Genomic DNA, 27,685 nt, shown 5'->3' on the forward strand with positions numbered 1-27,685 from the left:
TTCTTCTCTCCACCTCTGTCCCTTACAATCCATGTTAGATATCCCTCCTCCATGCACAGAAGCCTCTATCCACCTATCACAGCCCTTACCTCACTGTATTACAATTGTTGATCTGCTTTTCCATCTCCTCCACTGGATTGACTATAAGCACTTTGGGGTTAGAGGGTATGTCTTACAAATAAATAGATTAGTATTATGGGAGTACATATAATTGATAAAAAAGTCAATGAATAAATATTATAGGAGCACAGAAGAAAAAGTCATTATCCTGGCAGAAAAATAACAAGAAAGGTGATACTCTAATATAGAAGTGATGTTTAAACTTGTCCTTGAGGGGTGAGTAGGAATTTTCCAGATGAATGTACAACTTCCTTCTCATTTGCACAAACAAATTAAGATAATGCAAATAAAGTATATTAGAAATTTTGATGCATGTGGAAGACTAGGGCTAAAATGTAGGTAATGGTAACTAGCACATTTATTTGTAATATACATGGACATAATGTTCTGCATGCCTGCTTAATTATACCATGTTCACTATATAAGTCATCTTGCTTGCCCTGAATAAACCAGTTCTAATTTCACTTTATTCCTGACTACGTAAATCGAATTAAATAGCTATTCTTTCTAGGAAAACAGCTTTCAAATTTTAATAGGGTTATTTAAAAAATAAACTAAATTTCATGATAACCTGTATACTATATGCATGAGATGAAGAATAATAGACAAATAAGCATAAAGTGATTCCCACGTTAGAGTTATCAATTTTTTGGTTGCCTTTTCCCACATTCTCTAGTATCATAAATTTTAATATGACTTACTCATTTTAGTTTCTGATGACAACAATAAAAGTAGGGTGAACCACATTTTGAGATTTTTGTATGCTGTGAAATCTAAAACATCAGCTTTCAAAATCTACTTTTACAGATTTTAAAACTTAGGACATCTCAAATTAGAAATCATATTATGAATCCTTTTTCAAATCTCTTTCAAATTATGAAGTTTAATATGATAACTGTTATTAGCCATTCCCTTATGAATGCACATACTGTAATTAGGCTCTTTGGGGTCATTTCATGCAGAGATCTCCACGGATTAAAACAAAACACCATTATATAATGTCAAACTCTTTAAGAACTTTTTTTTATTATTTTTTTTATAGACAGGGTCTCACACTGTCACTTAGGCTGGAGTGCAGTGGTGACAACAGCTGATTGCAGCCTCAAACTCCTGGTCTTAAGTGATTCTTCCCACCTCAGCCTCCTGAGTAGCTGGAATTACAGGCATGAGCCACTGCATCCAGCCATAAACTCTTTTGTCACCATTTTTCTAGAGTCCTAAGAAGGGCCATTATAAATCTAGAGTTAAAATAGGATCATTATTTACAAAGATCAGATTTAAAACTTAAAGTAAAAGTGTATCTTATCAAATATTATGGGAAGTGTTAAGGTTTATTTTTCTTCTTTCATGGCTTACTTTTGATTTTAGGACTTCAGGAACTGGAGGGATGTAATCCTCATAGGAACCATTTCGAAGAAAAGATTTTTTAAGTCGTATTGTGGACTGCAGGAGTCTTAGATTTTCTGCAAAGGAAGGGAGAAGAGTTACTTTATGCGAATTGCAAGGTCATTTAGGAAACCAATTTGAAAGACACCTCTATCCTGATTTATTACTAAATTTTTCCTAAGATAATAGCCTACTTCAATATAAATATAAGATGAGTGAAATTTTAACCTTTATTTGAACCATGGGGACAATAGAATTCATTATTTTAAAAATATTCTCTGCTTAGAGATAAAAATACTTCTAGCAAAGGTGCTACATAGTTTTGGCTCTTTGTGAACTGACTATGCTTTTATTCCTGACTTTTGGATATACTATATAATTGAAGTATCTTGGAGAGAATAGGTTGTAGAATCACTGTGATATAAATATGCCTTTCCAACCTTGACTAATTCATACCTTGCAAACAAAAACCGGACTTAAACATTTGTTGTGCTATTTTGCTTGCCATTAACTCTCAGAAAACTATTTTTGGTGTAGGAAAAAAGAATGTATGTGTCCTAGAAAATGTGAGAAAATAGGTCTTTTCTCTGAAAAAAAGAGAAACATTTGATTAAACATAATCTTTGTGGTTGCCCATGTAGGCAGAAAATTGCAAATAAAGTATGTAAGGGTAGAAAATAAAAATAGTCTGCCACAAAAATGCCTTTGTTTATGTAATTTATACCTGCTTTTAGGACTCTGTGTTATCATCCCTTAACATTTTTTAACAACTAAGATTATTAAGAGCATAAAAATGTCATGAAGGGTCATTTGAACCTCGAATGACTCTGGACACTTGGAAAATTTGTCCCAGTGGCCATTATCATATTATCCATTATATGGCCATTATATACTAAAATTTGTCCAGGTGGCCAGCTAGTGCTAGCAGCAGCAACAGAATAATATGATAATATGACTACACATTCCCTTTGTATATCAAATCACCAGACTGAAACCGATGCATATGGAAACTAAGATTTTACAAATTTTCTTTCCTGTGTAAGCAAATGCCTCAAAAACTCACTACTTTAGAACAGAGGTAGAAACCATGAGCAGCATTTTGACTACTAAGAACAGTATTACCTGGTGAACCCCTGGCCAAACTGTCAGTCACATTTCTCACACATGCCAAGTAAGGAATATAAGGACTATTTGCTGATATATTTAAGAGGGCATCTTCAAAGTTTTCCAGAATTAGGAGCCTGCAGAATTAGAAAAGAATATAGAAATTAAGTCATATGAAAATGAAGCAAAGATGTTTTGTTGAGATCATTTTGGTCCCTGGTTGTTTGGCATTGGTTGACTCGGACATTGACATACTAGGCAGTTGGATGTCTTCCCCAATCCAGTTTAACTGTACAAGGGCAGTACTACTCTGCATCCTCTGAGCACTTGCCTTTTCTATGTGTACTATCTTTATATTTAATTATTTTAATATTCCATCATAGGTCATCTTAAGGTGATTTCTAGGCACACTTACATGAAAGAAAAAGGTCACTGGGTGAGGGTTGCCAGGTAAAATACTGGACTCCCAGTTAAAGTTGAATCATAGATAAACAATGAATAATCTTTTTGTGTATAAGTACATCCCATTAGTCCTGGAATTTTTTTCACTTTTCTTTTTATTTTCTAAATCTGGCCACCCACTTCTGACTCTCCGATTCTTCTCTTGTCAATTGAAAGCCAGGGGACTAGATGATCTGCTAGGTCCTTTCCACCTATAAAATTGAATAACTAGATTTGAATTCATTTAATTATGAACTAATGGGATCCCAATGACCAATATAAGTTCCTTTTTTCTCCAATCAACCAATTTAGTGTTTCCAAATTAACCACTTTCTGGTTTCCTTTCAAAGTGATTGGCATGTGAGGATAGGGCCTAAGATTTTTAAGGCTACATGAGTGAGTAAGGCTATGTGAATTAGTATGTGCATACTATGTGTGTTCTGTCACTTCAACTGTGAGGCTGCATCTCTATTTATTTTGTAACTTCTTCCCTTAGTGTCTACTATTGAATTTTATGTAAAGATGGAATAAATGTCAATGGCTGATTTGGGGATCATCTGTTTAGAATCAAACTGTACAAAACACAAATTAACTAGTCCTACTGGATGTTCAACTTAGATTTTATTAAAATACGAGTGGGAGCAGTTAATCTTGGCATAACTAGTAAATGCAGGAAAATGTTTTCATCAATATTAAAGAAGACTCAGGGTGTTTAAATGTGGGTTAACAACACTGGATCCTTAGGAACTTTAAAAGAAAAAAAAAATGAATGGCAAGAAAACTCTCTAACTTGGCAATCAGAGCACAGCAAAGTGGTCAGAGGGCTGACTCATTTAAATACTATTCATAGTCTTTATGTATTTTTTTAAAAGTGTCCATTTTCCAAGAGCTCATGCTTGTACATAGGCATTTACTTGACTAGAGACTCTTGGTAATACTTTATTTGGTGGTCTCAGACCTTAGAGATTTCAGACAGTGAGCTTCATTATTTATCAAAGCCTCCTTATAGATAGTCAATGCCATTGATCAATACACAAATGAAGGACAGGAGAGTATATTCTTAGAGTAAGTTTTCTGTCCTAAGTAAAAGAAACTATCTATTAGGGAAATTTCTAAATTACATTATTACTGTTAAAAATGCAACAGGAGTGTGACAGGTGACAAAACTAACCCTGTTGTATAGGTTACCCATATAATATGAAGTCACGCCTACAGTCAAGTTTCATGGACTGTAGTCCACCTATGATATCAGTGAGTCAAGTCAAATCAAATCAAGCCAAGGTCTAATAATAACCAATATAGTCATAGCACTTGCTCAAAAAACCCTCAGCAGGTATTTTGGAATGACAGTTTCAGAATGTTGAGGGAAGTGGGAAGCAGTGTCAGAAAGAATATTCTAAAGATAAGCTGGAAGATGGGATTTGAGAATCCAAGACATCAAAGAAGAGACAAATGAAATTATGAGAATAATTGCAAATTGACTGCATCTATTTTGGGAAGAGGAGGGTAGAATAATCCATCTATTTTATTTGGCTATAGTGATAAGTAGAGGTTTCAAGATAAACATTTCTTCTCTGAACAACTTGAAAGAATGATCCATTTAGTTTTGTATCCCACTCCCTGTTCACCCCGACCCCATCCTCATCACAGAATATCTAGCATTTGTATTTCGTACATCATACACTTGAGTTAATATCTGTGGAAAGGACAAATACATGAGGAAAAGAAATGCCGGAAGCTGCAGAGATACTGGCCATTTATCTGAGAAGTGCCCAATGGGGCATCGCTGGATAAGCACATGTCAGGTCGTTCTCCTGCTTCAGTAAGGTGGTTCTCCCTTCCTCTCCTCACCTTTCCCCACACTTCCCAATATTGCCCTTCCTTCTTTTGTGTTTGTCTTTCTCTCTGTTGTCATTGTTACAACATAGAGCTATTTCCACTTGGCGCACTGCTCAACAGCAAAATATTGGCCTTATCTACTAGATGGACCGGAACAAGGGATTTTCATGGTATATTGTCAAGCTTAAAATAGAGGACAGTTGGGCTAGAATTGACCTTGAAATATCATCTAAGCCATCCTCTTAGTTTCATAAAGAACATTTGATTACAAAAACTTTTGAGAATAGACTTAGTATACTCCAAAATAAGACCTCATATCTGTGTGTCACAGTTTTGACATAAATACCCAATTATTCCCTTAAAACACTGGAGTAATCCTTTATACAAAATCCTACCTAATTCCCAAGAGTGCTTACAATAAAAGGTAAGTGTCTGGATGTGCACATTCATGTTCATAAGTACAAATGCAAAACAAAGATAATGACTTTAGAACAAAAATAATTAGGAGAAAGTAGAACTATGAGGGAAAAGTATTTTTGAAAATTTGCTTTAGAAAATTCTGAACCAAAATAACTTTTATCTTATACCAGTGTTGCCACTCTGTAATTATTTTAAAGCTGGAATGGAAAGGAAGTCTGAAGATAAGAAATCCCTTAATTTCATCAATCACAACAAGGGCCATCTTAGAAGTATTGAATTCTTCCTAATAAACTGTCAGCTAGCTGTCAGCAACTAACTACATTTGCTGTGGAATTTGCAGGTCTGTGGCACTGACATTATCACTGCTATGGATGCCTCGAGGCTCTGATAAAAATACCTGGCTTCAGCAATAAGCATGCAGTTATCTCAGTTTAAAGGTATTTTGCTATTATTATTTTTGATGGCTATAGAGGGAATGTGTTTAAAAGACATGACCATTTGAAACATGGCAGCCTGGCTAGGATGAAATTGCCTAAGGGCTTGGTTGCTCTGGGAGAAGCACCTGGGTCAGCCACCTTAGAGGATGAGAGAGATGGCAGCAGTTGGCCGGGCGCGGTGGCTCAAGCCTGTAATCCCAGCACTTTGGGAGGCCGAGACGGGCGGATCACGAGGTCAGGAGATCGAGACCATCCTGGCTAACACGGTGAAACCCCGTCTCTACTAAAAAATACAAAAAACTAGCCGGGCGAAGTGGCGGGCGCCTGTGGTCCCAGCTACTCGGGAGGCTGAGGCAGGAGAATGGCGTGAACCCGGGAGGCGGAGCTTGCAGTGAGCTGAGATCCGGCCACCGCACTCCAGCCTGGGCGACAGAGCCAGACTCAGTCTCAAAAAAAAAAAAAAAAGAAACAGGAGGTAGTTGTTTACACAAGGATTTTGGCCAGAATCTACTCTCAGAGTTGGAGAACTTCTCGTTAAATAATAGAAAGTTTGCAAACAACTAGGTACATTCTATTTTAGAAAAACAAAACATTGGTTAAACCTAAGTACTCCTGGTTGTTTTTATTTGTATAAATTTCCGATAGCACAAAAACGTATCCTTTGGGACTAAAATCAAAGAATTTCAATAGTATAATTTATAGGCTAAAGCAATCTTTACCTAACAGGCAGGCCATCTAGTCTCTACATTTGCCTTAAACTACAGGAATTTGCCTCAATTAACTACCATAAGCAACTGCATTTCTTACCATAATTATCACAGTTACTTCAGGATCTGCTTACATTAATGGTCTTTAGACAGCATAGTTGCTGCTGTTATTTCCACTGCCTATTCCTGAGACTTTTATGCCAATAAAAGCCCCAAATTAAATAACCTACAAACAGTTTTGCCTAACTGAATACCACTGAAAGCAAACAAATTTTGCATTATCTTGTTTAAGCATAAAAAACATTTTTACTCTCTAGAAACCCAAAAAATAGTAATAAAAAAATCGAAGGCTGCTATGGTATGAATGAGTATGTTCTCTTGAAATTCATATGTTGAACTCCTAACCCCCAAGATGACGGTACTAGGAGGCTTGATTATAAGCTGCTCAGTTTATGGTACTTCGCTATAGCAGCCTGCACACAGCAAGACAGATACTTATACACTGTTTGTAGTGAAAGAAAAGTGTTGGCAGCCCTCCAGCTAGATCATCCTCATAGGCATAAGGTAACCAATCCAGACATGACACATTAGATCTAGTTATGCAAGCTTGGAACTGAAAACGAGATTTTTTGTGTGCAATGCTAAAGTATCATTAAATAATATCAAAAAATAAGTTTCAACTTTATTTGGACTATGCCCTTCCCTTTGCTTAGTCAATAGTTGGTTTTTCTATTCCATGCTTATGTACACTGATAAGAGAATCATGTTTAGAAATTGTTTTGATTGTTTATTCAGCCAAGTTATCTACCTATTTAGAAATAAACAAAGACTTACTGCGCAGCCAGACTGCTTGGAGATAATGTCTGTCCATCATCCTCACTCCACATATGTGTTATATTATCGGAGTCACCTAAAGTAATAATTTTGATATAGGTAAACATTTAACATGTTTGCTTAAAGATTTTTTCCTCAGTGAAAACCATCCCAGGTCAAATCAATGAGGAGAAAATGCAGAAATCTGCAGAATCATTCTCCAAAGAATTGTATAAAAGACATCTATGCTCTTTTGTTAGAAATATTTGTGATATTTATAGGAAATAGATGCCTACTGATCAAAATAATCCCAATGGTCAAGCATATGCATTTCTAACAAGTTCTTTGTCTGTGCATCAAGCCACTACATTATTTTATCCCAGGACCTGCATATGCAGATGACTGCTGAGTACTATAATGAAGATTGACTACCACGTGATTTGTTAATCAAATGAAGCCAATTTTAGTCTTATGGGTCACTGGATTTTTTTTTTTTTTTTTTTTTTTTTTTGCCTTCAGTTGTCTAGAATGTAGCCTCAGGAAACATCTGCCATCACTAATCTGTATTTTCTATCTTTCAAAAAGCAGCCACTAATCTCAATTGAATGCAGCTGTGAATGCAAATTGACTGATGTTAACAGAACTGTTCTGAGAGTTCTCAAATAATATGAAGGTGCATAGTGTGGAAGGCAGTCACTAAGTTTGGTCTAATGGAAACCACATAGAAAGATCTAATTTAACACCATGAGTTACCCCCAGAAGTTAAATAGGTCCCTGATTTAGCCTGCTGCATAAGGTTGTATCATAAAAGAGTAAGTGTGCCACAGCATTCACATAAAAATTGAAAATGAAAATGTTTTAAATGGCCCCTGCATAAATAAAAACATCATAAATCCAATACTTTAATTCAGCTCCTTTAGGGAAATGGTATCACTTATTTCAGCCTTGTCTTCAGACTCTACTCATTCCTCATAAATAATCCAGTATGTTTCAATGCTGTCATTTTTAGCATTGGCTTAATCACTTTCAATGGGATATTTTATTACCAGCTTCAATAGTTCTTATATTATTTCTAGTTAGTGCAACCTAAAGCCTTCTAAAAAGGTACTAGCACAAAACTATGCAATCACCCAATTTTTTCTGGTCCCGATTATTAATTTTATTTGAATTAGCATGTATGTAAAAAAGACTATCCCAGAATTAAAAATCTCCTTGTCTGTCACCTGTATCAGTCATGTTAAGTCATGTTTGTATGGCCCCTACTATCTGGCAGAGCAGCTGTCTCAGTTTTTCCTGTTCAGCAGAGTGGAGTTTTCCTGTGCTCTGCTCACGATGCAGCTGAATATTATTGCTCTAATTATAGTAATGCATCAGTGAGTTAAAGGGCTAAGAATGAATGGGATGCCCAGAATAATAAACCTAATTAACAATAGTAATACCTATTATGCGTTGGCATCTATATAGAGAATAACTATAGATTTAAACACCTGTTGAGATTTATGCTTTTGCAATGGACAGGTATATAAAACTTTTTCTATGATCAAATTTTGCTCACTTTGAACTCCTATGTCATGCTGAGCAAGCTAAGTGGTATTTGTAATACTACGTGGTTATAGTTTCTCTTTTTCATCAAGTCAAATAAAATAAGTAACTAATAGAAAAGTAACTTTATATTATCAATGATAGACTTGACCCTGAAGTTAAATAAAGACTTTTCCCTCTGGTCACTAAGGACTATAAAGTATATTGGAAGAAATGCTATACTAAACAGGTCTTAATGAAATAGAAAATGTTACAGACCCTTAAAAACTGAGATTTTACTTCTTTTATATTTGGAAGATTAGGAATACTTAAAATTATATTCACAGACACAGAAATATGGTGCATAGATGACCTCTTTTTATCAGTAAGGAACCTCTTTTTATCAGTAAGGATTGCTTTCTATCCTAAATTACATCCTAAAAATGTAATTTTGTATAATGTACTATTTTGCAAAAGAACAAATTCCAATGAGTCACAAAGATAATCTCTGCTCCCAAAACTCAGTATTTATAAATAGACATACTATAGAGTGTATTAACTGTGTAGCAAGGATCCTCGCTGGAGCCGAGCTGAGAATTAGATATCTTGAGATAGGAAGTTAGGAGGCAACCTTCTTGCCAGGTGTTTATTAGCAACTCTCTATTTTCATGGTTGCCAAGGAGGCTCCTGAAGAAATCTTGAAGTGTGCTCATACTTCAGGGTGGATCAGAGATAAACATGGTGTGAGGAAAGTGGGTAGAAATCAGAGTGTGGAGAGGAATGGGGGAAGGCAGGGGAAAAAATGTAGCATATGGCTTCCCACAGAATGATAAGTGTGAACGGAGAGCCAAGCTCTATCAGTGGCTGAAAGTGCGGGCCCTTCTGAGGTTAAGCTGGTACTTGCATGTCCCAGTGAGATACCTCAGAAGCAAGTATGTCCCAGAAGGCAAATGTTTAAGTGAGGCTGTTCATAAAAGAGCTCCTGGGGCCTAGCTTTGGAGATATACAGATCCAAGTTCTAATCTCAGTTTGGTCGTTTGCTGGATGAGTAACGTATGACAAGCACCCAGCCTCCTTAAGCCTGTTTCTTTGTCTATAAAATGGGATAATAACTGTATCTCACAGAGTTATTTAGATGATAAAACAAATTTCAGATACTAAAGTACTGAGCATTGATACAATAAATATTACCTATTATGTTCTTTACTTGAAAGAGTGATATGAAGCCTACAAAGCTATCTTAACCATTATATTAGAGAGAATCCAAGCAACTCTGCTATGAGATACCACCCCACTCCAGCATAACAGAGTAAAAAACCAAGGGAAAAAGGATGTTCATTTTCAAAAATACTGCTGAACACTGTGAAGATTAAGATTGAGGTGGCCTGGGTTATGGGGCAGGTATTTGTACATGGACCAGAAACCCCAGTGCTGTTGAACTGTAATCATTAGTTCTGCCTTCAATGACAAGTTTAAGTTCCCTGAAAGATTCCTAGAAATACTTAGGAGGGTTTTCAAAGTCTACACAATTTCTGCTCAAACGGGTAGGGATTTGAAGTTAATAACTTTTAGGAATTGACATTAATACATCTGCATTGGTATTCTTGGCTTGATAAACTCACAGTGCAGGAAATTTAAAAACAAACAAAAGGTAAGTACATCAAATTTTATGAATAAAAATACATTTCCTTGGTGTATTTTCTTGTCTTCTTGACCATCCAATGACGTGTTTTAAGACTTGCCAAGATGATTAGCACAGTCATAGACAAAAAACATGGTCACTGTTAAATATTGAAAACTGAATTACATCTTTCACCAGGAAACGTGTTCTGCTCCCTGCTTAATAAGAAATGCTGCTTACTTCTCCAGCTTTTGAAGCACAGGTGAGCTTTGTTCTTAAAATATTAAAAAATGTAACTTTATTACTTTACTTTATATTAATTATAAAGTGTGAGTCTGAAGATAAAAAGGAAAAGGTAGTAAGGAGAAACATTAAGTTCTTAAGCCTTTAAAATGCAAATATGAAAAGAATACAGAGGAAATAATTGTTTGTTAGCACATTCTCTGGTTTTCTAGCCTAAACTTTTTTTTTAGAGTAATCCTGTTTTTCTAATGGACGTCAAGACCATCAAATTTAATAACGGTCAATCCTGCAAGCTAACCATCAATTCTGCAATTGTAGATATAAAAAATGCTCTAGACTAACAGAAAATGACATCCAAGAGTATTGTTGGACCCTCCAGTGAAAATTCTTCAAAGCCTTCACAGGCATGCTTTCTTTTTATATGAAAATTGATATTTCAAGACTATATAATGAACAATCAGCTTTTGACCTGATGATCTCAGGATGCTTATTTTGTACTCTAAAGGTAAAAGTCGACATACGTAAAAGCTGACAAACTCACTGAGAAAACATAATTCTAAATTTATTCACCAGAGATAAATTGTTAACAAAACTTGGCAAGTAGGGATTTATTCCTTATATCTCCAAACCTTTGTCTGTATGTGTCTGTGTGTATGTAGCTGTATGTCTCCATGCGAGTGTAGACAGTACTATTCTAGATGTGCCAAAGGGACATTCTGTGACTGACTACCAACATGTTATACCTTGTCTTACTGGACACAGCAGTATATTTATACTAATCTATTTGTGTTCTAATATCAAGATGGTTGAGGGGCATATTTTTGCAATGAAAGAACTCTAATTAAAAAATCAAAATTTGAAAATGAAGTTAAAAACACTGCAATTCACTTTAGGCATTTGTTTCAAATAGTAAGGTAGAAATTTATTTGTTGAGGCATATTCCCTGATTTTTTGTCTATACCAAGTATAAACATAGTTTTATAAGCTAACAGAGATCATCTTCACCTAAATAAAAACCCTAGAAAGTCACAGTTCCCTCTTCTTGGCCATTTCTCCCTTTCTCCACACTTCGATTAACTTGAGATCCAGATTTATTCATAGCATATGTCCCCACCTAAGAATAATATCATCTCTACATGATTACTTTCATTGCACTCTGCTTTATATTTCCAGTGGGCTTTGTGACACTGAATTTAACACAGTGAAATGGAAATATAATACCTTGAGCTGGGGAATCCAGAGTGTACAGCAGATGTTTAACAGACTTCTGGAGGGTTCTGAAACCTTCGTTAGTTGCAAAACGTGGATAAACCTTCTGCACAACCAGTAGCACACTAAGGAGTCAAAAAACAATTAAACCAGATTCTGTTTCAAGGTTTGCAGACAGAAACAAAAGATTATTCAAGGAGAAAATGGCTACAGTATAGAAAATTATTCTTATAAAAGACAAGATGCTACTCTTTGTAATGTAATTATTTGTCTTTTCATGCACAAAATCCCAACAAAATATTCTTAACTGGACAGAGCAGTTTACGTTTCCAGGTTTCTAAAACATCAGGAATCACCAGCCTTAAAGTAATGCAGCAAGGTTCCCACTGATTTTTTTCTAAGACTTAGAAATAAGTAGTTAGGAAAACCAACTTTCAATTAAAGAATACATCTTTTTTTAACTAAAAAGAAAAATTAAATATTAGAAAGTATTTTCATTAAAAACCAAACCCAAATAAAGGATCTAGTTTCTGGAATAATTATTATTTAAGCATTTATAATATTTATCTTTTGCTAAACAGATAGTAATGTTTTCGAAAAAGAAAATGGACGTTGCCCTAATTAACGACTATATTCTGTCCTCTAAGTGGTCTATAGGCACTATTCCAGAGGTAGTTCAAAATTAATATCCACACTCTGTTTCTATAGCTTTTATGTTACCAATAATATGGGCAGTCTACACTGGGGATAGACAATCAGAAAATTCAGTTATGCTTGAGTTCATCCTGTATTTCGCAAACACGATTAGTTACTTAAAACATGTCTTTTAGTTCCTTTATAGCCATTAGTGCATTTTAAAGAAATATTGTTATTACACATGTATTTCTACATTATACAAATACTGTGACTTATATCAACAGTTGAGTCAATGCTTTAGTTAAGTAGTAGTGAAAACAAAAGGCTTTTGTTAAAAATTTGACATTGTGAAGTTAAATGTAGTACAAATTAGCCAACAGTAATTTTTCCCTATCAAGTTTCTTAGTAAACTGAATGCGTATTTCAGCAATAGATAGTATTTGTGTACATGTTCATGGCATTCTATAATGTTTTTAGAGTTTTTGAGATTTAGATTAAGATTATGTTAATTTTAGTCCCCTAGATATGAATGATAGCTGTTTAGAGACCTATGTCTAGGGTGCCATCTGGGTAGTATCTAGTATAACATAAGGATATACATGTGGATATGTGTGTATGTTTATAAACATACACAAAAATGTATGCATATATATTTTCTAACGTTTAGTTTTCTAATAATTCTATAAATTCAATTTATTTGTCCAGTTTTGCAGATGGGAAAATGAAAGTTAAAAAAGTTAAGTAATTTACACCAGGTTATTTAGTTAATAACAAGTACAGCTGGGGTCTGTCTATTTCAAAGTTGATGTTCTATCTCCTCTATATGTTGCCTCTGGCACAAAAGCTTTGCTTCAACATGGTGGGGAGAAGGAGGGCAGAACATTTCTGCACAGAGCCCACAGGCATTGTTAACTTATCACCCAGCTGTGTTCCAAACAGTTGGCCACAGAGACATGGCTGTATTTTTCTCATCTCTGCTCTATATACATGACTGGTGATACCTCAGGCATTTTTATGTTTGCCCCAAGAATCTCCTGGTGCTCAGGTGTTGGGTTACTTCCAAACCCTAGCAACCACGGAGACCAGTTAGCCTATCTCAGGGCGTAAGTCTTGGCCGGCCTTCAAGCCTGACCCTCTGCTTGACTCACCTGACCTAATGTCCCAAAGTAACATCTTCAAAGACTGAACATTTGACAATCTCATTAAACCTTTCAGCATTATTATCATTAACATTATTAATTAAATGTCAGTAGACTTCATTAATCTTTATCTAACAAAATGTAACTTAATAAATAATGACACCTGGACTCCCATCTTCTCTGAAATCCTTTAAACCATTGATACTTGATATTTATTTTACTTTATAGATTATTTTTCTTCTCTTTATCATATAAAAATGGAAATCATCAAAACAAAACATCATCAAAAACAAGTTGCCTTCTGAGTAAAGGTAATTTTTAAAAAGAGTTTTTGTGATTTATGCCTCAGCATAACCTTCATCTCAGTAAGGCAACAATCCTGTGTATCCTATCATACGCTTTTCTCGACTTTTGAGGTTGCTCATTTCTGCTAATTACTGTCTTAACTTTAACATTATATAACCTGATTTTGGTGGTTGGTTTATATACAATTTACAATGTAAAACAAATGCTAGAAAAATAATAAAAATTCCTGTGGGGTCCATTTGTCTCTATTACTTGTTCAACAAAGATTAAGATAAACCAATGAGACCATAATGTTGTGATAAAACACAGTCATTTGTGAGAAAATTATGGCTTTTAGTGACACTGTCAGCTTAATCATAATAATAAACAGCTGACTTTAAAAAATGGTTTATACTGAAATATAATCCAACCCATGTATTTAATTGAGAATTTTCTAGTAGTCACATTTAAAAAGTTAAAAGAAGCAGATGAAATTAACTTTAATAATATATTTTAACTCCATACATCCAAAATATTAGCATTTCAATATTTAATGAATATAAAAATTTCTAATGAAAGAATTTAGGTCCTTTACTGTACTACATCTCCAAACTAATGGGGCATCTCAATGCAGATGCCAAATTTTAATTGAAAAGTCTTAATCTGTATTTATATTTCATTAAATTTACAGGTGAAAAAGTAGATTCACATACCTAAGCCATTCTAAACATACTAAAAAGTATTACAATAATTGAATCAAGTATCAGTTTTTAAAATTTAAATTAATCAAAGTTAGTAACATTACACATTCAGTTGCTTAGATACACTAGCACATTTCACGCGCTCAAAAACCACATTAACTAGGGGCTATCATGTTACAAAGATCAAGTATATAAATTACTGGACCACCCCGAAAAGTTCTGACTAAATAAAAGTCAGATGCTATTCTATCAAAAAGGCAACCTATACAATGGTAGAAAATATTTGGAAACCATTTATCTGATAAAGAGTTAATTTCCAGAATATATAAAGACCTTCTACAGCTCAATAGTAAATACATAAATACATAAATAAATAAATAAACCCAATTTAAAAATAGACTAAGGACTTGAATAAATATTTCTCCAAAGAAAACATATAAATAGCCAATAGACATATGAAAAAATGTTCAATCATCAGAGAAATGCAAATCAAAATCTCAATATCATTGCATAGCTCTCAGGATGCATATTATTAAATTTTAAAAGAGACAAAAAGTATTGGCAAAGATATGAAGAAATCCAAACCTTCCATGCTATTGGTAAGAACACAAAACGTTGGCTGGGCACGGTGGCTCACACCTGTAATCCCAGCACTTTGGGAGGCCAAGATGGACGGATCACCTGAGGTCAGGAGTTCAAGACCAGCCTGGCCAACATGGTGAAACCCCGTCTCTACCAAAAAAATGAAAAAATTAGCTGGGTGTGGTGGCGCGTGCCTGTAATCCCAGCTACTTGGGAGGCTGAGGCAGGACAATTGCTTGAATCCAGGAGGTGGAGGTTACAGTGAGCTGAGATCATGCCACTGCACTCCATACTGGGCAACAGAAGGAGACACCATCTCAAAAAACAAACAAACAAACAAAATGTTATGTGTCCCAAATCTTTTTTTTATTTCTTCTAAAAAAAAAAGAGGGGAGGGGGCATGAATACATGTGCAGAACATGCAGGTTTGTTACATAGGTATACGTGTACCATAATGGTTTGCTGCACCTACTAACCCATGCAACCTGCAGGCCAAATCCAGCCCTAAGGCCTGTTTATGTAAATAAAAGTATATTACATACAAAAAGAATTGTTAAGCTAGTAGATTTCAAGTGTTCTCACAAAAAAATAAGTATATGAAAGAAATGTATATGTTAAATAGCTTGACTTAGCCGTTCCACAATGTACATATATATTACAACATGTCGTATGCCATAAATATATAAAATTTTTGTCAGTTAAAAATAAAAAGAAATACTGCTGAATTAAAGAAAATTTAAGATAAAAAATGTAAGAAAAGAATACAAAATAGGCTAGGTGCTGTGATTCACACCTGTAATCCCAACACTTTGGGAGGCCAAGGCAGGCAGATCACAAGGTCAGGAGTTTGAGACCAGCCTGGCCAATATGATGAAATCCCATCTCTACTAAAAATACTAAAATTAGCCGGGCATGGTGGCACATGCCTGTAGTCCCAGCTACTCCTATCTAATTGTAACTTTCTACCCCTTGATCAGCCTTCCCTCATCCTCCCCTTTCACCCAGCCTCTGGTAACCATTATTCTACATTCTACTTCTATGAGATCAACATTTTTAGGCTCCACATAAAAATGAGATTATGTAGTATTTGTCTTTCTGTGCATGTTTAATTTGTTGAGGAACCTCCATATTATTTTCCGCAATGGCTATTCCACTTTACATTCCCACCAAGAGTGTGTAAGAGTTTACCTTTCTCTGTATGCTGCCAGCATCTGTTATTGTTTTTGTCTTTTTGATACTAGCCATTCTAACTGCAGTTAGACGATATCTCATTATAGTTTTGATTTTGATTTTCATTTCCCTGATGATGAGTGATGTTGAGCATTTTAAAAATACACGTTGGCTGTTTATATGTGTTATTTTAAGAAGTATCTATTCAGATCTTTTGTCCATTTTAAATTACATTATTTGTTTGTTTGTTTTGCTAAGGTGCTTGAGTTGAAGTTATTTATTAATAAGCTATTTTCATTATTATGCAGACTCTTTTACATTTATAATCATTACTTGACAACATACTCTATTGCATAGTGCCAAAATATGCAATAATTATATTTTAAAATTTAAAGGGAATTAAAATAGCTGCAGCACTTGGATTAGAGCTTGTTAAAATAAAATAGCCACAGCACAATGTTTTTACCAGTGTAATTTGCTCCACCAAAACAACGCCTAGACTATTCTCAATAGCAAAGACTTGGAACCAATCCAAATGTCCATCAATGACAGACTGGATTAAGAAAATGTGGCACATATACACCATGGAATACTATGCAGCCATAAAAAAGGATGAGTTCAAGTCCTTTGTAGGGACATGGATGTAGCTGGAAACCATCATTCTCAGCAAACTATTGCAAGAACAGAAAACCAAACACTGCATGCTCTCACTCATGGGTGGGAATTGAACAATGAGGACACTTGGACACAGGAAGGGGAACATCACACACTGGGGCCTGTCATGGGGTGGGGGGAGAGGGGAGAAATAGCATTAGGAGATATACCTAATGTAAATGACGAGTGAATAGGTACAGCACACCAACATGGCATATGTATACATATGTAACAAACCTGCATGTTGTGCACATGTACCCTAGAACTTAAAGTATAATAAAAAATAAATTTAAAAAAAATAATGCCTAGAGTATTTTTAGATCTTCTGCCTTTTGCTAAATATTATTTTGTGGAATTTTTGTTGTTTTGTTGTTGTTGATTTTTTAATCAAATTTCATTGAAGTATAATTTAAATACAATAAGATGCACCTATATGAGGTGTACAATTCAATGAGTTTTTTAAAGTTGTAAAGTGATAATTTTTAATTGTATAAACTTACGAGGTACAAAGTGAAATTATAAGTTTTGACAAATACACATACATGTAACCACCATGTCAATTAAGATACAAACATTTCAATCACCCCAGAAAATTTTTCTCATGAAGTTGCTCACGAATTCACTGATCTGATTTCTAACACTATAGATTAATTGTGTCAATTCTAGAACCTTCTATAAGTAGGATGATACACTATCTACATACACAGTATATATTTTTTGTTTTGATGTTTTTGCCAGCATACTATTAATCAAACTTATTTACCTTGTGTGACTCAATAATCTGCTTATTTTTATTGCTGTGTTGCATTTTAATATATGAATTATATGAACAAACCACATTTGTTTTGCCATTTTGTTTATAGATATTTGATTACCCAGCTCAACTTTTAGCTATTATCAAGAAATAAACATTAGCATACAAGTCTTCGTATGGGCGTATATTTTCATTTTCTTGGATAAATACCCAAGAGTAGAATGCAGCCTCATATAGATCTACTGTTTAACTTCATTAGAAGCTGTCACACTATTTTCCAAATGATTGTGTTGTTTTCCACGCTAACTGGTAATATATGACCACTTCAGTTGCTCTATGTTCTTGCCGACACTTGGAATTATACATCTTTTAACTTTTTACCCATTCCAGTGAGTGTGTAGTGATGTCTTATTTGTGGTCTGAATATTATTTTGACTCTTTTCACTGCTACACTATACAAGTCGTACAATTCCCCTTCTCCTTTTCTCCTTTTACAGATTCACCTGTTTGCTTCCTAAGAGAGAAGATAAATAGGAGGAAAAGGATCAAATGTCAAAATTCTGAGTGAGTGAAAATTTCCCTAAGAGATAAAATGAGGGTTAACATAGAGAATCAAACTTCCTAATATCTTGCTCCTTCTGTATTCCAGTTAGGGTATGTTACCATGGAAACAGTATAGGACTGGGATTCTAATTCTTTGAGTTTAGGTCCTGGCTTTGCCACATACTAACTGTAGAACCTTGGGGAAGCCATTTGACCTCCATAAGGATTTGTCTGCTCTTCTGTAAAATGGGAACCTGTCATCTCCAGCTCAAAGCACTATTCTGAGAATCAAATGAGATTATTGTATCAATACAAGGACTTATTATAAGGTCTTTGAACAGATATAAGCTCTTAAAAGCATTCCGAAAGTAAAAAACCATCTTGTCTGATGCTTTAGACACATAAAATAGACTACATCATGCTATTAGTGACATATAAGAGAGGCAGCCTGGGTTCTGGAGTTAGAAAACCTAGTTGCAAACCCTTCAAGATGCATGATCTGCAAATATTTAATTTTTATGACTGTTACCTAATTTATAAAATAAATACTGTTTGTTGTAAGATTCAATGTGATAATGTGTACAAACGGCTTGGTAACATGTCTAGCATGTAATAGGCACTTAATAATCGAACATCATTGATGCAGTAGTTGGATTTTTAAGGCATATTTTCAAATTAGCTATACAGGGCAATCAAAACCTAAGTACTGTCCATTAAACTCTAAATACTGGCCATGCCGAGATCTCTTTTCCGAATAAAGTAACCTTTAAAGGGGTTTCTCCTGCAAAGATTTTAAAATCTTTATAACATATATACCAAGGCTAACTGATATGCAGGCTTGGAAAGGTCATTTCTAAGCTGACTACACATGAGGGAGACCAACCTCTTTGAGGTGACTAGGAACAAAACTCCTACCAAAATAGTTGTTTTATATTGGATGGTACCAAACAAAACTCACTGAGATATTTTATTCCTGGATAGTTTAAATGCTCGATGCTTAGAGCTCAGGTTGTCCCTGGATGAGCTGGAGTCAGTGCTGCAATATATCGTTGGTCCTGCTGTACACCTCATTCTTAGAAGCTCTGTGATACCCAGTAACGATACAACAGTTAGGATCAGTTCCTCATGGATGCTTCCATAACCTTGATGGCACAGTGTGTGTTTCTTCTTTGTTTAACTAATACACTCACCTTTGTTGCTAAAATCTGCAATAAGGGGCTGAAGGATTACCTAACAGTAATCATCATAGGTAACATTTTTTAAAGACTTCTTTGTGAACACTAATATTACATTTAATTCTTATATTTTCTTACCTGTTTGCCTTTCGAAGAACATCAAATAGATTGCTTAGTGATGTGTCATTCTGAAACACATTTGGAAAACTAGAGAGAAGCTGCCACACAGCTTTCTGCTCTTGCACTTGTGAGAAGAAAGACAGCACTCTGACTATTTCCTGAAACACTATCTTCTGATTGTTGGGGTCACTGGATAGCTTAAAATATAAAACCACAAACAGAGTAAAATGAGACTTTAACATTCGTAATCACGTGGTTTGCTGTTTTTAAAAGCATCAAAAATCTGATTTTCACATAAGCAATTCTTTTAGATCTTCACTCAGTTTGAAGCCAATCTTTTATTTGGAAAACCAGCAACTATTTCTAATGTTCTTAAACATAATTGGATCTTTTCCCTGTAGCTCCAGAAATTGGCATAAAATTTGGTTAACAAAGCTGTATTTATATAAAATATTTCAAATTATATATTTCAAAATTAAAATTAAGTTCCTAACATAAAATTAGCTTTGAGTAATGTTTTTTTTTCTTAGGACTTGGTTTAGGAGTTGCAGATATATCTTCCCTATACTTATTTCTAGATATTATATTGTTTGCATGGAGTACTCCTAAAAATAATATACAGATTAGTAGAGATATAGTTGGATTTATAAATTGTGTGTGTGTGTGTGTGTGTATGTATATATATATATATATATAAAATTCAGGAAAGTGTTTACTATTACAATTACACATACTTAGTGCTATGTGATTTTGAATAATGTCTTTTTTTTTTTTTACCACATATTCTATTCTACATGACCGCCAATTTTGTTAAAAAATATATCATAAGTGCTTTACATTGGATTGGGGATTATTATAACCATACCTCTAATTGGATTACTTTGGAAAACTCAGATTACTAAAGCGTTATTTAAGCATTCTGTACTTAAAAGAAATTACAATAAAAATTTTAAAAATCAAGGAGAAAATACTAGATATGGACATATTTCATTTATTTTTATCTATAAAATTTCAAGAGAATTTTGAACTTTTTTTGTGATCTCTCATTGTATATGGGGTTTCATTAAATCTAGATTATTGGTGTCTCATTTTTACCATTGTTGTTTAAGGCCAGTGTATGCACTATTCATAATAGCAAAGACATGAAATCAACCCAAATGCCCATCAATGATAGATTGGATAAAGAATACTATACACCATGGAATACTATGCAGCCAGAAAAAAGGAATGAGATCATGTCTTTTGCAGGGACATGTATGTAGCTGGAAGCCATTATCCTCAGCAAACTAACACAGGAAAAAAAAACCAAACGCCACATGTTCTCAGTTGTAAGTGGGAGCTGAACAATGAGAATACATGGACACACAGAGGGGAATAACACACACTGGGGTTTGTCAGAAGTGGGTAGGGGAAAGGAAAACATCCAGATAAATAGCTAATGCATGCTTGGCTTAATACCTAGATGATGGGTTGACAGGTGCAGCAAACCACCATGACACACATTTATCCATGTAACAAACCTGCACATCCTACACATGTATCCTGGAACTTAACATTAAGTTTTTTAAAGACTAATGTATGCAAACACTCCATAGTAGAGTGTTCTTGGTTCTAATGTATGATATTTTGGTGAGAGGGATATATTGTTTTATCAAAATTTAACTTCTTGCTGGAGGAATCACGTTACCTAACTTCAAACTATACTACAGGGCTACAGTAACCAAAACAGCATGGTACTGGTACAAAAACAGACACATAGACCAATGGAACAGAATAACAAACCCAGAAATAGGGCTACACACCTACAACCATCTGATCTTCAACAAAGGTGACAAAAACAAGCCATTGGGAAAGAACTCCCTACTCAATAAATGACATTGGAATAACTGGCTAGCCATATGTGGAAGAATGAAACCAGACCCCTTGCTTACAACCATATACAAAATTCAACTGAAGTTTGATTAAAGACTTAAATGTAAAACCCCAAATTATAAAAACCCTGGAAGATAACTTAGGCAACACAATTCTAGACGCAGGAAATGGTAAATATTTTATGACAAAGATGCCAAAAGCAATCAAAACAAAAGCAAAAATTGACAAATGAGATCTAATTAAACTTAAGAGCTTCTGCACGGCAAAGAAACCATCAACAGAATAAACAGACAACCTACGAAATGGGAGAACATTTTTGCAAACTATGCATCTGAGAAAAGTCTAATATCCACCATCTATAAGGAAGTTAAACAAATTTCCAAGAAAAAAAAAGAACAACTCCACTAAAAAGTAGGCAAAGGACATGAACAGATGCTTTTCAAAACAAGACATACCTACAGCCAACAAGCATATGAAAAAAAGCTCAATATCACTGATCATTAGAGAAATGCAAATCAAAACCACAATGAAATGCCATCTCACACCAGTCAGAACGGCTATTAAAAAGTCAAAAAATGGCCGGGCGCGGTGGCTCAAGCCTGTAATCCCAGCACTTTGGGAGGCCGAGACGGGCGGATCATGAGGTCAGGAGATCGAGACCATCCTGGCTAACACGGTGAAACCCCGTCTCTACTAAAAATACAAGAAAATTAGCCGGGCGAGGTGGCGGGCCCCTGTAGTCCCACCTACTCTGGAGGCTGAGGCAGGAGAATGGCGTGAACCCAGGGGGGCGGAGCTTGCAGTGAGCCGAGATCGCGCTACTGCACTCCAGCCTGGGGCACAGAGTAAGACTCGGTCTCAAAAAAAAAAAAAAAAAAAAAAAAGTCAAAAAATAACAGATGCTGGTGAGGTTGCAGAGAAAGGAAACACTTAAACACTGTTACTGGGAGTATAAATTAGTTTCAACATTGTGGAAAACAGTGTGGTGATTCCTCAAAGACCTAAAAACATTCAATCCAGAAATCCCATTACTGGGTATATACCCAGCAGAATATAAACTATTCTACTATAAAGACATGCACATGTATGTTCACTGCAGCACTAGTCACACAATAACAAAGACATAGACTTGGCCAGGTGCAGTGGCTCACATCTGTAATCCCCGCACTTTGGGAGGCCGAGGCAGGTGGGTCACTTGAGGTCAGGATTTCGAGACGAGCCTGGCCAACATGACAAAACCTTATCTCTACTAATAATACAAAAAAAAAAAAAAATTAGCTGGACGTGGTGGCCTGGGCCTGTAGTCCCATCTACGTGGGAGGCTGAGGCACGAGAATCACTTGAACCTGGGAGGCGGAGGTTTCAGTGAGCTGAGATAGCACCATTGCCCTCCAGCCTGGGTGACAGAGTGAAGCTGTGTCTCAGAAAAAACAAAAAGCAAAACAAAACGAAAACAAAGACATGGAATCAACCTCAATGCCCATCAGTGGCAGATTGGATAAAGAAAATGTGGTACACATACACCACGGAATGCTATGCAACCATAACAAACAACAAGATGATGTCCTTTGCAGGAAAATGGATGGAGCTGGAGGCCATTATCCTTAGCAAACTACGCAGGAACAGAAAACAAAATACTGCGTTTTCTCACTTATAAGTGGGAGCTACATGACGAGAACACATGGACACAAAGAGGGGAACAACAGACACTAGGACTTACTTGAGGGTGAAGAGTGGGATGAGGGTGAGGATCAGAAAAAAATAACTACTGAGTACTAGGCTTAGTACCTGGGTGACAAAATAATCTAGACAACAAACCACTGTGACATGAGTTTACTTATATAACAAACCTGCAATATGTGCCCCTGAACCTAAATAAAAGTTTTTGAAAATTCACAATTAAAGAAAAACTAGCTTTTCAAACTAGGTTTGAAGCCAGTGAGAAAAATAAAAAGATTTTACCCATTATTCTAAATTCTGACAGTTATATGACTGTGATAATTTAATTATTAAACTTGTATCACAGCCTGAGTAATCTCACCTAAAGGTCTCAGAGAAAACAATCAAACTTCATTTACTGTAGAGCAAAGCCATATTTTATTTAAAAGGTGTGTCCACATTAACCATAATGTAATATTTTTGGTTTAGCATTGAAATCATTTCAACCTTTCACATTAAATATGTAATACTACTTAAGATGAAACTTTGTGTGCAGATGTCTATGCGAGGAAAGCATCCCTAAGGTAAACAAACATCCCAGTCAGCATTTCCCAGTCTACATGGGCTATAGAATTGCTCTTTAATTCATGTTGAGTCACTTTGTACATCAAAGGTCTACACTCACCTGGGAGAACTGTTTGTTTAGTTCTTGGAGAGAAGACTCTAAAAGGGTCATGTTAGAAAGGCAAAATTTGTTAAAAATATTTCTTCCTAGAAAGGTCCAAGAGAAGGCATCATCCACAATGTATCCTGGATAGCTATCACACAGTTCTTTTCGTATATCTTCTGAAGTTGAATTTTGCTTTAACAGCTAAAAGCATGTGTGAAAAGAGTAAAATATGAATGTTAATAATTGTAGATGTTCAAATATTCTAGTCTTCAAGGAATCTAAGCGTTCTTCAAAATAGCCATTTTAAGGTCCTCCATTATAGCAGCTATTAAAATAACAATAAAGAACATATAATTTACCCATGAGAACTTGTAGAGTGAATGTATGAATGTGGTAAATTCTTGTCATTGTTATTATTTAAATGATTTATATATGATTTATTTGACTGAACTCATTTCTTGTCTCTGACTAGAAAACCTCAGCATACAGAGTCTTTGCTTATAAAAATCTTCATGCATAAAAATCTTATTCATTTTTTCTGGACATTGAGCAGCGGTGTCCTAACTCAGGTGTCCTAACTCTTCATGACACTCATGGGAAACTGGTTGTGATCTTTGGAAGACTTCCAACAGAAGGAGCTTCGAGGTCTATTCCTAGGATGAACAGTGTTTATTTACAGAAGTGTACAAATATAGATTGCTTCATTTGCAAAGCAATTCTTCCATCTAAGTCTTATATATAGAAAGAAAAAGGAAAACATATATGAAAATATATAATAGCAGGCATAACTACTAAAAGTAGTCACTGGAAATCATTTTCATAATGGAATCATCATAATCTCCCTACATATTCATAATTTAAGCCAGTCATGATGTAGCAGTATTTTACCAATAATATTGATCATATTTACCATTATTAAGTTGTTTAGATATTTACAGAGCTAATGATAGTTTGTTGTCAGACTTAAGGGGTCCATCTTAATAATTAATTCTTATTACTCCATGAGGTGAGGCCAATTTCATCCTCCTCTTAAGTGTATATTACAAAATATACATGCTACCTTCTAGTGACTCAAATTCTACAAGTAATGGAACAAGGCAGAATCTATTTATCTAGGATGTACTATAAGTGTTAGGCCTTCTAGTCATTCATCCATATCTCTCTTCTAACAGTCCACATAAACTCACCCCAAAATGATTTCTCTACTCATTCTTGCAAGTGTTGCAGAAAGCAGTAAAGAGAAAGAAAGAGGAATCAGAGAGATTGCTGACACAGGCATCAATATATCATCCTAATTTTTACATCTCTTCCCTGCTCCAACTACTCTAAAAATATGTATCCATACATAGAAATTTCATTTTTGGCTTATCTCCCCTGGATATATAGCTCTGTGCTGCCTCACAAAATTCTGAAATTTTATTCCATATGAGAAAGAGAACTTGGGAGTTTCAATACGATAAAGTAGCATTTTGGAGAATAGCATTGCTCTTCTAGATATTAAAGAATTTATCTGATCCAATGCAAGACTGTCTACTTCTAGGAACCAATATGGAAGAATTAGAATGGAATAGAATAACGTTCTCTAATTTATACACTGTACTTGATTGGGGGAAGCTTTAGACTGGGATTAACTGGGCATATTGAGAGACTTCTATGCCAGACAAAAAACATTAGAAACCTCAAATATTACGTAAACTAGACTTTCAATGTCTATTTTGGACAGATTGAAAAGTCCTCTATTTTGGCCAGCATGGGCAGAGTTGATGAGTGTGATGCCATTTCCTGGAGTCCACTTTCGTGCTGGCCTTTGACTCATTTATATAACTCAGTTTATTGAGATCCCTCAGTTGTACAGAGTGTTAATTTAAGTATAACTAACGAAGACATATTCAGTAGCAGTGGTTATGGTTATTGGAATGTTAATAAACTTTAAAGACATGTCTCATGATCAGATGAAAGAAATGGTTGCTATACAACACATAGATATATTATTAAAAATGCTTCTGTGTGTGTGTGTGTGTGTGTAGATGACATGAGGAAGGAGAAAAGAAAGGTGAGTGGGAGAGAGATAGCGAGAATAGTATCTCTAATGCCAAATGTTGAAAATGATGTCTTTTCATTTCTAAAGAGCACATAAAACAAGACTTAAATACCTATGGGACCAGCCAAATAACTTAAATATATGAATCTGGCCAGATGAAAGACAATAAGGAGAAGTGGTGATTGTAGTTACAAAGAGCACGTGTTCTGCTTAAAGGCATGCACATTCAATGTCTTAAAATCTCCGTACACACACTCACACACACATTTAGCTCAGAGGCTGCCAGTTCACACCTCTGATAGAAATTATGTTCATTATCTTGCAATCTGGGAAATCTTGAAGTGGATGGTCTCTAGGACACAGAGAAATCCATAGGTAAGCTCTCTAAAATATGCTAAGAAAAAGGATTTTCCTACTTCGGGGCAATATTTTCCTTAGCTCTAATTTTTCCTAAAACTTGATTAGTATGGATGAGGCAGCAAATTCAAAGAGCATTATAACTTCATTTGGTCTTTTTTTCTTTCCTGTTTCAGAAAATTAAAACATGACATATAATGCCACCCTAATTTCTTATTAAATGAAAACTTTAAGTTCAATTAAGGGACTTAACAGGGAAGTAAATAAATACTCGAGATCTTAAGGAATTCAGAATGTCTTACAATTAAGCTGTTTATTGAATAGTTCCTAAGAAAAGAAGTTGCCTAAGATACTACTGTAAATAGGAAAGGTGCTCCAAACATCTTGCTATTTGAGAGATCCTTCTATTAACCTAAAAGGCCTATGTTGAATCACTCTACTCATTACAAAACTGAATCAAGTTACCTTTTCCAAGCCAAGAATTCGTGCGAGCACTTGACTGCCATTGAAAGTATATGTTCCGGGACTTTCCAAATCAGAACTTGGACTGGGAAATACTGTGGCTGTAATCAAAGAAGGAACAGATTGGCATTCCAAACACACACAAATGCACAGGACAGCATGAGAATCCATAAACATCATTTGTGACCTCATATACCCTACAGCAAGGATGTGCTCAAATGTGCCTCTTCCATGAACATTTTATACTGGAAAAATGGCAAATTCCATGAGTTTTTCTTTTCCTATAAAATTGTGATGGCTTTGGTCTGTTCTTATTTTTTTTCCAATCATTTAGATGTCATTTACTTTCATTCCAGTCTGTGACATTAAACTTCATCACCAATATTATTGCCCAATAAACCGAATCATTTCTGTGCAGGCCTGGAGGATTTGAGGTACCTACACTAGCTCCACAGATCCATCATATCCAACATCTGTTCAAAGGATCTGCCAATGCACATCTGGCGATAATGGTCTTTTCTTTTAATTATCCAATTGGGACACTGAAATCTGCTTAGAATCATAAATTCCTTTCTCCAAGTGGTTTCTGAACAATATTTTAGATCAAATAAATGGGATAAAGCAATTAGCCTGGACTACAGTATACTCTAATTAAGTAATTCCCAATGCATCTTCATCTAGTATTGTTTATTTATGATGTAGCAGAGTTTTCTGGGTTTGGAGCATTAGCTAGAAGACTACATTCGTATCTATAACATGGATGTTCATTAAGCCAGTATATTGACTTTTATAAATTTAATACAGAAGTCTGTTGTCATCCTCAGAGCAAAGAATCTTAATATTCAATGGTACCAGTGACTCATCAGCAGTAGGGCCTAGGCTTTATTTTAGTGCCCATGGGACTGAAGAATTTGCCATCTGATTCCTTTAGACTATGGAATGTATTTGTTAGATAACTGGTCAGAGTGAGAAACATAATCTGTGGCTACCAAGCAAAGCAAAAC

General features: G+C 35.1%; 1 protein-coding gene and 1 long non-coding RNA gene across 2 annotated transcripts in view; one reads left to right on the top strand and one right to left on the bottom strand.

Moving 5' to 3' along the window:
• The window catches only part of ABCA12 (ATP binding cassette subfamily A member 12), a 307,782-nt gene that overhangs the window by 94,893 nt on the left and 185,204 nt on the right, over positions 1-27,685 (bottom strand). Inside the window, exons 6-12 of the mRNA XM_021923961.2 lie at positions 26,685-26,782; positions 23,837-24,022; positions 19,639-19,817; positions 11,874-11,986; positions 7,289-7,364; positions 2,629-2,747; positions 1,477-1,583 (exon numbers count right to left, since the gene is read on the bottom strand). Of these exons, the coding sequence (XP_021779653.2) occupies positions 1,477-1,583; positions 2,629-2,747; positions 7,289-7,364; positions 11,874-11,986; positions 19,639-19,817; positions 23,837-24,022; positions 26,685-26,782 (878 nt within the window). The remainder of the gene's footprint in view (positions 1-1,476; positions 1,584-2,628; positions 2,748-7,288; positions 7,365-11,873; positions 11,987-19,638; positions 19,818-23,836; positions 24,023-26,684; positions 26,783-27,685) is intronic.
• Positions 10,407-27,685, top strand: part of LOC103876499 — a 38,131-nt gene continuing 20,852 nt past the window's right edge. Inside the window, exons 1-2 of the long non-coding RNA XR_002516264.2 lie at positions 10,407-10,671; positions 18,280-18,346. This is a non-coding gene — a long non-coding RNA (uncharacterized LOC103876499). The remainder of the gene's footprint in view (positions 10,672-18,279; positions 18,347-27,685) is intronic.

The sequence above is a fragment of the Papio anubis genome, chromosome 10, assembly GCF_008728515.1.
Source record: "Papio anubis isolate 15944 chromosome 10, Panubis1.0, whole genome shotgun sequence".
Lineage (NCBI taxonomy): Eukaryota > Metazoa > Chordata > Mammalia > Primates > Cercopithecidae > Papio > Papio anubis.